The sequence below is a fragment of the Palaemon carinicauda genome, chromosome 10 (genome assembly GCF_036898095.1).
Source record: "Palaemon carinicauda isolate YSFRI2023 chromosome 10, ASM3689809v2, whole genome shotgun sequence".
In the NCBI taxonomy this organism is placed as follows: Eukaryota; Metazoa; Arthropoda; class Malacostraca; order Decapoda; family Palaemonidae; genus Palaemon; species Palaemon carinicauda.
Window position 1 is genome coordinate 133,820,836 of NC_090734.1, and position 15,250 is coordinate 133,836,085.

At 38.5% G+C, this 15,250-nt stretch overlaps 1 protein-coding gene across 1 annotated transcript in view; it reads left to right on the forward strand.

The window, feature by feature from the left end:
• The window catches only part of LOC137648793 (ribosome biogenesis protein NOP53), an 82,893-nt gene extending 73,263 nt beyond the window's left edge, over positions 1-9,630 (forward strand). The window contains exons 7-10 of the mRNA XM_068381938.1: positions 2,943-3,091; positions 8,256-8,375; positions 8,589-8,732; positions 9,366-9,630. Of these exons, the coding sequence (XP_068238039.1) occupies positions 2,943-3,091; positions 8,256-8,375; positions 8,589-8,732; positions 9,366-9,462 (510 nt within the window). The 3' untranslated portion in view covers positions 9,463-9,630. The remainder of the gene's footprint in view (positions 1-2,942; positions 3,092-8,255; positions 8,376-8,588; positions 8,733-9,365) is intronic.
• Positions 9,631-15,250: the final 5,620 nt, after the last annotated feature.

Sequence of the window (15,250 nt, forward strand, 5' to 3'; positions counted from 1 at the left end):
GCACGACAGCTCTGGCCTATATTGTGAAACAAGGCGGGACCCACTCTTGGCCTCTGTTCGAGATTGCAAGACTGCTCCTCATCTGGGCGGAGGAAAGGAAGGTGACTCTTTTGACGCGGTTCATCCAGGGGGTCAACAATGTGAGCGCAGACAGACTCAGCAGGAAAGGTCAGGTTCTCTCCACAGAATGGATTCTGCACCCGGACATCTGCAAGAGTCTGTGGCGGTTATGGGGTCGACCTCTCGTGGATCTCTTTGCCACCGCGAAGACCAAACGGCTAGAGTGTTACTGCTCTCCGGTTCCAGACCCCGAAGCTTTACACATAGACGCTTTTCTGATGAACTGGTCACACATGGAGGTTTATGCTTTCCCTCCGTTCAAGATCCTTTACAAAGTGATTCAGAAGTTCATTTCACACGAGGAGACCAGAATGACACTTGATAGCTCCGTTCTGGCCGTCAAGGAGCTGGTTTCCAGAGGTACTGGAATGGATGGTGGATGTTCCGAGAAGCCTTCCCATGAGACCCGATCTTCTCAGACAACCTCACTTGGCCCGAAATCATCAAAACCTCCGAGCTCTACGTCTGACTGCCTTCAGACTATCGAAAAACTCGCTAGAGCTAGAGGATTTTCGAAGAAGGCCGCCAAGGCAATTGCAAGGGCAAGAAGGTCTTCAACCATCAAGGTGTATCAGTCCAAGTGGGAGTTGTTCAGGGAATGGTGTAGAACTAACGCGATTTCCTCTTCCAGTACATCGCTTTCCCAAATAGCAGATTTTTTCTTGGACCTTAAAGTTAAGCATAACTTCTCGTCATCGACTATTAAAGGTTACAGGAGTATGTTGGCGACGGTTTTTCGACACAGGAACCTAGACCTTTCTAATAATAAACATCTACGAGATTTACTTAGGTCTTTTGATACGACCAAGAAGATTCAAACAGCTCCCATCGCCTGGAATTTGGATGTTGTCCTTAAATTTCTCATGAGTGACAGATTTGAGCCTTTACACTCGGCTTCATTTAAGGACTTAACCTTGAAAACCCTTTTTCTAGTTACCCTCGCCACTGCGAAAAGAGTTAGTGAAGTTTATGCTTTAAGCAAGAACATTGGTTTTCGGAATGGGAAAGCCATTTGTTCTTTGCAACTGGGGTTCCTGGCCAAGAACGAAAACCCTTCTCGACCATGGCCCAAATCCTTCGAGATTTCTAACCTTTCTGATTTGGCTGGCGGTGAATTGGAAAGGGTTCTCTGTCCAGTTAGAGCTCTACGGTTTTATGTGGACAGAACTAAGAATCTGAGAGGTAACTCAGACGCTCTGTGGTGTGCAGTCCGGAAACCCTCGATGCCCATGTCTAAGAATGCCTTTTCTTTTTTCGTTAGATTGTTGATTCGAGAAGCTCATGCTCAGTGTGATGAGTCGGATCAGAGGCTCCTCAAAGTCAAGACACATGAAGTCAGAGCGGTAGCGACTTCAGTGGCCTTTAAACAGAACCGTTCTCTGCAAAGTCTGATGGATACAATATTTTGGAGAAGTAAGTCTGTTTTTGCATCCCATTATTTGAAGAATGTTCAGACTCGCTATGAGGACTTTTTTACGTTGGGTCCTTTTATAGCGGCTAATGCGATAGTAGGTGAATGATCTACCACTACGTTCCCTTTTTTCCTAATACCCCTTTTCTATCTCTTGGAACTCGTTTGTTATGGTTGTTTGTGGAGATTGGGCGTCAGTCTTCCGCAATCTTTGATTTGGCTAGGTGGTCAATTTGTTCCTTGAGTGCACCCGGAACAAGGGTATTGGTTGAGGTTCTGTCATGTTATAGGTGTTTGTACCGTTTGACAGCTCCTAGAGATTTTCAGCCCGAGTGGATTACTGGATCTCTTAAGGATAGCGGACGAAATGAGGCAGAGTATCATTGCTGTCAGCTTCCTTATCAGGTGAGAACTGCTTAAGTTTATTGTATGTAACCCTTAAGTGAATTTTCTATATGTAGCTGTCTCTGACCCGCCACCAAGGGGTGTCAATCAGCTCTTTTATATAACCAGCGGGTAAGTTTTATATTTAAAAATGATATTTTCATAATAAAATAAATTTTTGAATATACTTACCCGCTGGTTATATAAATTTAACACCCACCCTCCTCCCCTCTAGAGACTACCTATGGTATGGCTATGAGGCATGGAAGAACTGGAGTTGGTGTGTAGTTCCACCTGTTCTACCGCTAGGGTGCGGTTGGTACACCTGGCGTATCTTCGATAGCGCGAGATTTGAATTTCTGCCCTGGCGTCAGGGACTTCAGCTCTTTTATATAACCAGCGGGTAAGTATATTCAAAAATTTATTTTATTATGAAAATATCATTTCAATATTCTTTGATTAAGTGGTTAGGGTTTTGATTTGTAAGTGAAAATCCTAGATGTATGTGAAAACAGAAAAAACATCATAAAATAGTAAATGTAATGCTGGAAATCTTGAAATTAAATTTAATTTTTGTCAAGAAAGTAAGCAGCAATGTTTCTCTATTGTGTTTTTCACTTCCCAAATTGTAAAACATGCAATTTCAGATTATGTTCGCTGTCTTAACCCTTTTACCCCCAAAGGACGTACTGGTACGTTTCACAAAACTCATCCCTTTACCCCCATGGACGTACCGGTACGTCCTTGCAAAAAAATGCTATTTAAAATTTTTTTTGCATATTTTTGATAATTTTTTGAGAAACTTCAGGCATTTTCCAAGGGAATGAGACCAACCTGACCTCTCTATGTCAAAAGTTAAGGCTGTTAGAGCAATTTTTAAAAAATATACTGCAAAATATGCCTGAAAAAAAATAACCCCATGGGGGTTAAGGGTTGGAAATTTCCAAATAGCCTGGGGGTAAAAGGGTTAACATTAATAACCTAGGACTTGATTAGGCCAAAAGTAATTGTTTAAATATCTTTTAAGGAAGAAGAAGGTGAAGCAACCGTAACTGGAAAGAGAACGACGGAAAGGAAGACACAGAAACAGAGGAAGAAAGAATTTAATCAAAAGTTCAAGGAAAGGAAGATGCAGTTGGCAAAGGAAAGGCGTATAAGAGAGAGTAATGTTTACAGGTAAGAATTCTTTCTTCAAACTACAGGTAGTCGAGAGATATCACAAAGGTCTTTCTTAGAAGAATTAACTCACTGTACAATATAATGCAAGCATTGGTATATTTTTAAATGATTTTCATGTTTGAAGAAGTGATATTGTATTTTGTTTTGTTTCTGGCAAAAATTAGAAACCAGTCATTAACCCTGGATAGGTACGGTGGGTCGTTTGCGACCCCGAGCGTCAAAAAAAAACAGGTTTTTCTCACGTGACTCACCCCTGTGACTGAATTTGTGGGTGATCGACCTGCAGGAGGTGTCTCCCCTACACGCTCTAGTAGTGTCCAGATGTGCATTGCTGTAGCTGTACTCCTTCCCCGATTTCTGAGACGCATCGGGGTCGTTCGCGTCCGAGTTTACCCTTCTGAGGTAGTTTGCATAATTATCAAAGTTATTACGTATTATGAAATTGTCGTAGAATGGTGCAACTTGTATAGGTTATCAGTTGTGGAAAGTCTTGGTGGATTGTTTGGCTACCATGTGCATGTTTTTTTTTTTAGTTAAAATGTCGTTCATCACCACGAGGACCATTTTACCGCGAGTGCCCCTTTTTCATTTTTTTTCATTTTTTTGCCAAGTCATTTTTCCGTAAGATATTGCCAAATAGTGTCGTAAAACTTTTGCTTGTTTAGTGTTGGAAAGTGTGTCTAGATGATCTGGCTACCCATGCATGACTTTGTTTTTGTCAGATACGACGTAGTTATTGGTATATTGGGTATTTAACTGCGGTTACCAATTTCTGTTTTTTTTTCAATATTTGTAAAAATTACTACGTAGTAAGGAATTGCCGTATATTATTCATTTTTTTTTCATGTTTATGTGTTAGAAAGTGTGCCTTGATTGTTGGGCTAACACGTGCATGTCTTTTTTTTTATCTGAGATGTCGTATATTAGAATGTCGGGCATTTTACCGCGAGTGTCCCTTTTTCATTTTTTTTCATTTTTTTGCCAAGTCATTTTTCCGTAAGATATTGCGAAATAGTGTCGTAAAACTTTTGCTTTTTTAGTGTTGGAAAGTGTGTCTAGATGATCTGGCTACCCATGCGTGATTTTGTTTTTGTCAGATACGACGTAGTTATTGGTATATTGGGTATTTAACTGCGGTTGCCAATTTCTGTTTTTTTTTCAATATTTGTAAAAATTTACTACGTAGTAAGGAATTGCCGTATATTATTGATTTTTTTTTCATGTTTATGTGTTAGAAAGTGTGCCTTGATGGTTGGGCTAACACGTGCATGTCTTTTTTTTTATCTGAGATCCCGTATATTAGAATGTTGGGCATTTTTCCGCGAGTGCCCCTTATTATTTGTTTTGCATTTTTTTGCTTAGTCATGTTACCGTAAGGAATTGGCAAGTAGTGTCGCAAAAATTATATTTTTATAGTGTTGGAAAGTGTTTCTAGATGATCTGGCTACCCATGCCTATTTTTTTTTTAGCCAGATATGGCATATATATAAGTATGTGTTCGATTTTCCTGTGATTGCCATTTTTTCGTTTTTTCCCATTTCTTTCAAAATTACTACGTACTAAGGAACTATCACAGAGTAATATTTCATTTATATGTTTATTTGTCGGAAAATATGCCTTGATGGTTTGCCTAGCACGTGGCTGAAATTTTTTTTTTCTGAAATGCCGTATATTAGAATGGCCATTTTTCCACGAGTCCCCCTTTTTATTTGTTTTGCATTTTTTTGCTTAGTCATGTTACCGTAAGGAATTGGCAAGTAGTGTCGCAAAACTTATATTTTTATAGTGTTGGAAAGTGTTTTTAGATGATCTGGCTACCCATGCCTATCTTTTTTTTAGCCAGATATGGCGTATATATAGGTATGTGTTCGATTTTCCGGTGATTGCCATTTTTTCGTTTTTTCTCAATTCTTTCAAAATTACTACGTACTAAGGAACTATCACAGAGTAATGATTCCTCTAGATGTTTATTTGTCGGAAAATTTTGTTTACTTTTTTTTTGATTGAATATCATCAAATTTTTTTAGCTAAAATATTGTTTTACATTTTTTTTTTCGATTTTATTTCCCTTCAAAAAAATTTTTTTGGGTCAGAATTTTAATTTTATAAACGTAAAATAATCGACAATTATCCAGCAACCCACCATACAATTTTTATGCATATCCAATAATAATTAGATTAGTAAATAACACCTTGAAATTGACATACCCTTCCTACATTTCAAGTGGCAGATTAGGGAGTCTGAGTCAGTGTGGTTGGCGGCCATTTTGTGGACATATCCGAAGCGTAAGCTGCCCTATCTATATATATTCTTGTTCCCTATAGAATTTGTGATATTTTGGTATATTTTTCCTGCATAAATATCATATTATATATTAAATATATGTATTTTTTTACGAAATTTCCAAGTACTCAAAAAATTACCTTTAGATATGGCCCCTGATATAAATGTAATTTACAAAATAATGAAGATTTTTTTACATATTTCTATTTTAGGATAACATATGTTTATTCCCTAAAAAAATTAGCCACTTCCTATTTCATTTGGGTACCCAAAAAAATTCATGAAATTTGGACAATTTTTTTTGGCCAAAAAAAGTTACCCTTTTTTTCTCATTTCAGATCTTCACCTCCATGGGTCTGACTTCATCCAAAATACATCAAGATGTGTCCTAAACATTCAAGAATCAATTCCTAAAAGGATTTGTGTATATATGTATAAACTTTTTTTTTATGAATTTTTATGTCAGGTCTTTTTTTTTTTCTACTTAATTTTTTAAAATATTTATAATAAATAGTTTTTCTGCAGATGAGTAGTATTTATCTTTACAGTTGTTTTAAGCATTCATTGAAGTTTTTTTTGGCAAAAGAAAAAAGGAGGTTACTGCAAAAACTGATTTTTCAAGAATTTTTTTTGGCGTCGGGGTCGTTCGCGTCCGAGTATACCCTTAAAGGGGTGTCCGAGGACCGTACCTATCCAGGGTTAAAGTAGTTTTCACTTTTGGTGTGGCACAAATATACTGTCATTGTTCTATGAGGGCTTATAGCATTCCTCTTTTCAACGTAAGGTTGTAATGCTAATGATAAGTTTTAGTTTCCATAGATTTTTAGGTATGCTTTTTAATTTTTTTCTTGAAAGTAAATGAAGTTAAGTATTACAAACTGAATTTAAGCATTGAGATGGTTTGGACATGTGATGTGAGGGAATGGGAAATGTTTGGTCAGGAAGCTGTAGATATAAAGGAAGTGGTTCGAAGACGTAGAAAAACCCAAGAAATCATAAAAAGCCCAAGATGATAGACTTCCATTGATGTATAGTTGGGACAGCATAGAGGTTCATTCATAAAGCTTGTAATGAAGACAAAATCATCCAGTTAGACGAGGACGGTGTAAATCAATGGCTTGTCACTTCAGCAAGATTTGTTTGCTTTAATCTCCTGCAGCTCCATTATAGGAGTGCCTCACTTTCACAGTGGAAGCTATTAAAGTCCCACTCTTTCACAAATTTCATAGTAATCTGCTTGCCTTCACACCTGGAAACTGTTGAGCATCTACTGCAGTCATCACTTATTCCAATATATTACAAGTGGAGTAGATTTATTGGGTTTTGTAGTGAGAAAGATATTGATCCTTGTAGTTTCTGTATACCACATAAAGCAGATTTTCGCCTTTCATCTATGCCTTTAATAGTAGCTTTTGGTGTAGTATTCCATTGCTTGGATTCAGGCAACAGCTTCCATGGACTAAACATAACTTTTCCAACACTGAGAAGGGTCATAATAGGACTCTTTAGCCCCCCAAAATGGAATACCTTAATTCTTAGATTAGTTACTAGGGCTCCATACGAATTGACTAGGGAGTCTTTCCTTCGTCACCTAGCCACGAGGACATCCAATTTGTTAGTCTTTTCCCCCTCTAGGTGTATGAATATAAGCCACACATTGACGGATAGTTATGGTTTTTCTTTTGCTCCATATTTTACCACCAGGATATAAAGATCGTACAGCCAATCTAATCGCCCCCATTCCAGCTTTGGTGTCTTTTTTGCCTTGTGAGAGCTTCTCAACATTTCTTTGAAGAATGAAATTTGTCAAGAGGTAACACTCATTTCAATTAATAAGCAAAGGATATGTCTCCAAGAATCTGTCATGGCTGTTGTCATTTATTTTGCTGTCTTAATCTTATGCGTCTGAAGCAGAAGCCTCACAGGTGAGAGTTACTAACAATCTGCGCATAGACAAATTTATGCACAAGGGTTAGGACAGTCAGTGACTGTGGGTTATATTTTATCTGTAGCGGAAGATGTACTGCACCATGGTTTGTGGTCCTTGCCCCTGCTGTTGAAGTAACGAAAGGACTGTCTGTTACAGTACTTCACTCTGTTTGTTACCCTACTAGAAAGATGGAAGAATCTCATGAGACTTTTTTGGATGCAATAACTTCATGATTTACACAAGGGATGTTCTAAATAGCTTCTTGTATTGTGAATCTCCACAAGATAGAATGGTGAAGGAGGTGGTTTTATTCCCTATCATCATAAATTTACTGAGCAAAATAGCATTTTTAAAGCTTTGTTTTATCCAGTATCAGAACATACATTACAATTATCAAAGGAGATCAGATGAACATTGGTAAAAGAAAAAATAACAATTTCCATTTTTGACTGATCTTATTACAAAATGCAAAGATGATCAATCAATATCAGTTAGAGAAACTGTAAAAACACCAATTTATATTACAATATAACATTTAAAGAGCTTTGAATTGTAATGTCCTAAGGTAAACAGAATTACAGTATGTCATAGCAGAAGTAACTTAGCTGATGGGCCATTAGCATGTACAGCCGTATCTAAAACTAATCAGCCTTGTTATTTATAACATGGAGTAGAAATCAAGTTCGTTTTCTTAATGATGATTTTATTTCTGGATATCAAGAAATTACTGTCCTTCGTTTTTGACCTGTTATTACAGCATGTAATAGAATGATGCTTTTAGTTCATACTTACCAATAGAGCCTGTGCCTCTAATGTTAATCGTTGGTTACTCTGCCTCCAAGACTGGAAAGGATTTTCAAGATTGCAAATTAGGGCTATTCATAATTGATGGGTTTGTAATATAAGTTACTATAAATATTTTCATATGTCCTTTTCTCAACCTACAGAATCAAAACTTACAACAAAGAAATTGACGAAAATGAAAAAATACTGAAGTGTCGTCAGGCAGCAAGGAAATCATACCATGAGCAAAAGAAAAGTAAACCTCTTCGACTTGGTAAAGAGAAGTAAGTCACTTGGTTGTGGTATCATTATTATTCTCAATTTGATTTTTTCCTTATAATTCTCTTTATAGGCTGTTGAAGTAAGATCATTGAGACTATATATAAAGGTATTTTGTTTCTAGTTTTTTATATGCTAAATTTGAAAGTAATTGCAATGACTATACAACACCAAGTCAGAATGTAAACTAACATTGTATTCTGTCAATTACATCCTAGGTTCCAGGCTGAAGATATCGCAGTCAGTTTAGGCTCAGAGTTGAAGGGCTCATTGAGATTAGCCCGATCTGGTTGCAATTTGATTGAAGAAAGATTCAAGGATTTACAGAGAAGAAACCTGATTGAACCTCGCCTTAAAGCCAAGTAAGTACAACATTGAATTTTCTTATTGACAGGTCTTAGAATCTTCTATAGTGTACTTTTAAAAAGAAAATTTGCCCTACTTGTTCTCAGAAGCATTTTCTTGAGAATTACACTATAGGCTAATTCTTTACCAAATTGGAAGGATCTGTATCATTCTTGAGAGGTTTTGAATATTTATATTGTGATACTATACCTGATAATATGCAGAATTGGTATTACATAAAGAGAAGATCAAAAGTGAAACAAACCAGTCAAAAAGATCTAGCTTATAGTAGTTTGTAGGGCACCAAAAATGGGACTAATACATTTTAGGAAGGTTTTGTCCTGCCAAGTTAACAGTGAAGTCATGAGTGTATCAGCTGAAAAATTACCTCTAAATCTATGGTCTCCAGCACTTGAAAGAACATTACATGTTTTTGAAAAAGTGACTGCGTTATGTTCCGTAGTGATAGTCTTACGGTACCATCATGCTCGGTACTGTACGAGTGTGTTAGTGTAATATTATGTTATGCTAGTGCATTAGGACAGCATGCTTGTTTTTATTGAATAATGTTAATTTGGAGCCTTTTTTTCTATTCTTTGCGAATTATCAAGCATTAAACTCAATATTTTGTCACTTATTTCTCATTTCAGACGGCCCAAGCCAAAGCTTAAGAGGTTGGTAATGAAGAAGGAGCACAAAATAATTCTTAGTCAAATAGAAGAAAAGGCTGGAAAGACAACAAAGTAGCAGAAACTACGGTGGTTGATTTTGCATCAATTGAAGGAAAATTTCATTGTGGGTTTTTTTTCTGCTGAATTAAAAAAGTAAATAATCATGCAATTTGCATGTTAAGAAAATGTTATATCGGCTAATATGATAGTTTATTAAAGTGTGTATGCCATCTTTATAAGAAAACAGGATTTCATTATGTGACCCAAGAGAGAAAAGGTGGGCGTATGTTGTACAGCAATCGGTAAAACCTAGAGAATCAGTAACTATTATAATTACAAACTACGACCTTGAAATCAAAATTAATAAATACAAATTAATTGACAAGAATAAAATAACAAAGGTTATATGAAAAACAAGATGTAACAATCAGCATGAGGTGCTTGTTTTATTGAAAAGCATTCCAGTGCATCACAAACTATCGAAACAATATTTCTGAATGTTAATATACAGTTAAAAACTAATGCTCTGCAAAATTAAGGTTCTTTTTCCAAGCCTCTACATAAAAGGCAAATTTCTGAATTTCATTTTGTTCTAGTGTCTTTTCTTTTCAGACTGTATTTTTGTTTTCCTTGGTGTTTCATGTTTAGCTCTCCCTATTCAATTTACGAGTTTAGGCCATATGACTGACTGAGCTCTTGTACTGAGAAAGCGGTAAGACAGAGTGAAAGCACCATGGCAAAAACTGGAGATAAGTAACCAGAGTTATACTAGAAAATTTCATTAAGGCTGTACCATAGTCTTCCACTGTTTTAGAGTAGAGTTCTTTTGTTTGAGGGTACACTCGGGGACATTATTCTATCTTATTTCTCTTCTTGTTTTTTTTTGGAAGATTTTATAGTTTATATATGAAAGATCTTTTTTGATGTTACTATTCTTAGAATATTTTAGTTGTGTATTACTTTTGTAGTTTATTTCCTTCCCTCACTGAGCTATTTTTCCATGTTGGAGTCCTTGGGGTTATAGCATCATGCTTTTCCAACTAGGGTTGTAGATTAGCTTGTAATAATAATATAAGACTGTTATCAGGACTGTACTATTATGTGGGTAACTAACATGAGCATTAAAAGCAGTTAAAAGGAGAGGAGTGACTGTTGGAAAGAACCAAGATGAGGATGGTGAGATGGATTGCTGGAATATCACTACTGGAAAGGAGAAAGTCTATATTTAAGAAGAATGTGTGGTATATGTAATGTAAAAGATAAGGCTAGGGAAGCTTGTCCGAGATACTATGGCCATATAATAAGAAGAGAAGATGTGGAACCAAGCAATGGATGGGAAGGAGTATTTGGCATCAGCAGATCAGATATATGTGGTGAGGTGAGGATATACAGTAGATGGGGAAGGAGATTCAACTAGTAGCGGTTGATGGAGAAAGTCGATTCGAGCGACCAACCCTGCCATGTCTGTAGTTCCACCAAGAAATCAAATTGACAAGGTTAGATGGCAAGAAGAGGGTCAAATATCGGTAGTGTTTTATTTGGATTAGATTTCTTGATTTTGTTACTATGATGTTTTGCGAGTGCTTACTTTTTTATTTAATTATGCAAAATTTTAGTAGAAGTCATGAAGTAGGATTACTCTTTGGGTGCCATGCACTAAATTTATTTTATTCTAGGTTGTTTGGATTACTTGGGCTGGTCAAAGAAGCTTGAACCACAAATGGAAAGAGTACTGTAAAAGGAAATCTCAGCACATGAAGGAAGAACTCATAACTCCAAACAATTGATGAGAATTATCAAAGCTTCCCTTCCTACCTCTACTACCCTTCCTGGACTGGCCAGGATGAACATTGTCCACACATTTCTTCGAGGCAGATCAGGCTCCAGACATCTCTGCAATGCTGATTTGAAAAGCGTGGTTAGTTTAAAAGCTCTCATCCCTGTTTCCTTTGAAAGGCCGGGACCCTTAAAGGTAACTGTACAATGAATAAGGGTATCATAGTTTGCCTTCCTCCGTGTTTTTTTGGTGGGAAAAGGCCTGGAACCTTCAGCATTGGGGCGTTCCTCAGGTAAAACGCCTCTCGCTGAACTTGCTTGGCAAAGCGGGGCAACAGAGTCCTCCCTTATCAGTACACCGTTGGCCCACTGGCCTTCGTGCTTGAATGCCAAAGTTGGTGTACTGTACTTTGCTTGCATCTCAGGATTTGCCGAATCCTGGGTTGTGGTATAGTAGGCAACTGCCACACACTACTGGTCGATACAGGTCATTTTGAGGCTGCCCGTGAAGTAGACCCAAGTGCTTAGAGCAAGTATCTTTTATACTCGAGTCTCTCCACTGGTGTCCATGCCGTCGGCACATCCACTGAGGATCAATGGGTAGAAGAGACAGGTTCGCACTTTCTTGTACGTAGAGTCTCCATTGTCAATAGATTGCAGGAGGCAGGATCTTGTTCGATCTTTTGACGAATTACTACATACTTTAGACTTTGAAAAGCAAGCATTACTACATACTTTAGACTTTGAAGAGCAAGCAGGAGACGCTGGTACCAAGTAGTGTAGAGTACCTTGCTGTCGATGGCATGTATGCAATGGTAGGGGATCTCGTTGCTTATACAAGTTCGCTGGGAAGGAACGAGTGATTCGGATCTCGTGTGAGTAAGCGTTGGGGAACATTCCTGATGAAGACTCTCACGTGATGAAACCATCTTAATGTACCCAATCAAGTGGTGAACAATCTTACAGGGACCTTGGATTGCATTTATGCTTGTGTGAGCATGATTATCCCGTCGCTCGTATGAGCAAAAACAATAGTAGAGGGCTCTTTTTCCACAATTAACGAGCTTCTCTCTCTTTATGGCCAAAAGCCCAGGGGGTCAGATCCTGAGGTGTACCTTGATTGTCGAGGAGGCAAGGGGGTAAGAGGCCGGTACCCTTCATCTCCAGCGATAGTGTTCAGTCCAGTGCAGGGCCGAGCACCGGTATCAAGCATATGAATACCTGTACCATGTACATATACAACTTTCCCGGATGGTTAAGTTCTCTTCGCATCGTCCCTCCCTCGCGTACATGGAGAGTTCGGTCAAGTCACACCAGACTCCGGGTTATTAGTCTTCATGAACTTTCGTAACATCTAATCCTTCAGGCTAGAAGTAGCAGTATTAGCAGGTCCAGCTGTTGGAACCCTTCATTAGTACTGTAGTTGCGTACACTTGAACCACGATCCAATACTTCTTGCTGGTGGGATAGTTTTTGGCACACTGCCTTCCCCCTTCTCTCTCTCCAAGAAATCTTTCGATCCTCCAGGAATGTGGCACCCTTCATCCAGACAGACAGTGTGTTCAATTCGGTATGAGACTAAGCACGGGTAATGAGAATGTGAGCACCTGTACCACGTACAGTACAGAGACACCTGTATGGGATGGATTGCTTCTCGTTTTTGTATCTTCTCCCCACATACATGCGGGGAGAGATACATCAGCGTTATGGGTAGGCAACTATTGACTGATGTTCTTCAATGATATTTTTTACTTTGTCTTCTAGAAGTAGCAGCCTCTGAAGAATCTAACGAAGATGAGGCAGAGGAGGAGGAACTTGTAAGTTCACCTTCTATGGGGTTCTTCAAGCAAATGACGATGCTCCCACGGGAAAGAAGACCACAGACTTTAAAACAAGGACAACACTACCAGGTGCTACACACTTGACAAATTCCCCAGGGTTGGGAAGACACTGCAGGGGCAGTAGAAGGGCAGCAGACTCCCTCCCATTTAACACTCGGTGGCAGCAAAACCTCCTTATAACAGCCTTCTTCTAACACTCCTTGTGATATAAAGGGAATAGCAAATTCTTTAGGTTCACATCGTAGGGCCACACTAACAAGGGAATTACACCAAACAGTCATCCAGCCCAAGAGGAACAAGGATGATGTGGATAATGGCAGCTTTACACATAAAACTGTCAAACATTTACCATTTGTAGGGAAGCAGCTCGATATTTTTGTCGTCTTCGTTTAATCTATACACCTAGAACATGACTATTTACCTGCACACTTATTAAAAGTCAAAATCGGAGAGGCAACAAGAGCACGTATGTACTGGTTGTAGCCAAAATCAAAGTCGGTACAGAGCTGACTGTTGGGAGCTTACTCTCCACACGCCGGCAACTACTGCTAACTCATCAAAAGTTAAATGGCTGTTTCTAGCTAAGCCAAAATCATAATCATATTAAAGAGCGATGGTTTGTGTTCTTGAAGGAACAAGTGTTTTCCCATTTTACAAATTACCTCATTCAATCCAAATATGAAGGGTATCTACAGTCACTCTTTCCTAGCCAGACATTGGTGATTCCTCAGGTTGATTTTGCCCTTTTTTCCATTTTCAAAGAATGTGTGCTGTTACTTCTATTGTAGATACAAATCTTCATTTATTCATCGTCTCAATTTCCTGCAAGAAAATGTGCATATTCATTCATTTAGCATTTGCACTGAAAGAAATTCACAAGCATTTTGTTTTAGATTGAGTGGGTGCATAGAAAGCCATTTTTCTGTGACATATGCAACGCATCTGAAGACTTGACTGGCAAATAATGCACTAGCCACAAGGCATATTCCAGGAAACAAAGCTGTATTTCCAGGTTTAATCATGAAATCACAAATCTTTTTATTTTTCTTTTCCTTAACCATACAAACCCGAGACCTTTAATAGGGGAGTATGACTTAAGAGAAGCTGGAACTGACCGTTAAGCTTTTAACAAGGTAAACACAGCTGGCTGTTGGGTGGCGAAGTAGCCCTCCCCACCCAACAGGTATTACTACCTCCACTTTGGCCTAGGACTAGCAAGGTGCTTGAGGCAGGTAATGCAACTTAAAAGATCTCTGATTTGTATGGTTAGGAAAAATACAAATCGATATAAAAATTTCTGATTTGTTCCCATACGTAATACAAACCTTCAACCTTTAATAGGAGAATTATCCTGAGGAGGTGTGGAAATTCCTATAAAAAGAAACTGGCTGGTTTTCCTGGCCTAGGAAATTTCAATGTACTCTAGTCCTGTAGAGGAGCAAACATCAGGACACCTGTTCAACCTCATAACTACATGAGCATAGAGATGTAGGAAGTGTTAAGAGAGACCTCCACTAAGGAAAGTGGATGGTCTTAGGAGAATCTCAATCCTAATGGATTGTGTCCAAATACTGCATTATAAGAAGGATGGAGGAGATATTTCAATACAAACCAATGTCAAGAAACTTGCTCTATTGGGTAGCTTACCTTCAATGCTCGTCTGTTCCAGTTCTAACGCTGCAACTTCTACAAGCCCAAGAGAGGGGAAGAATGAAGTAAAAGGGGCCGAACACTTAACTCTCATGCCTGTACTTATGCCGCAACCACTATCTTAGACAAGATGTTTCTTGTTTTGTGAGGGAGCTAGGTTTGCTACACAACCTGTTGAGCAGGTATACTCCCCCAGGTATTGGGTGGTAAAGGTTATCTGGCGTCTCCAAACTCCTGCCTTCAGCACTAGTGCCATAGACAGATTCTTCCTGAAGGGGGGGATGGAGCCAGTTCCTCTGACTTTGTGGGCTTGCATTATCAAGGAAAGATAAACACACTCAATGGTTTCACAAAGCCAGAAGGAGATGGTGTTCTTGGAGATCAGCGGCTTCATCTTGACCATCCCAAGGAAAAGCTTCATGTGCTCTGGTCTAAAGACCTGAGTTCTCTTGAGGTAGCGTCGTCTTAGCGCCCTTGCAGGTTGATTAGTAGGTCATCTCAATTGCTTAGTTGTATCTTTAAGGGAAGAAACTGAGAAGGATTTGAACCTCAGGGTCATACGTTGCTGGATTTTGTCTTGGCCACAAACTCCGGCAC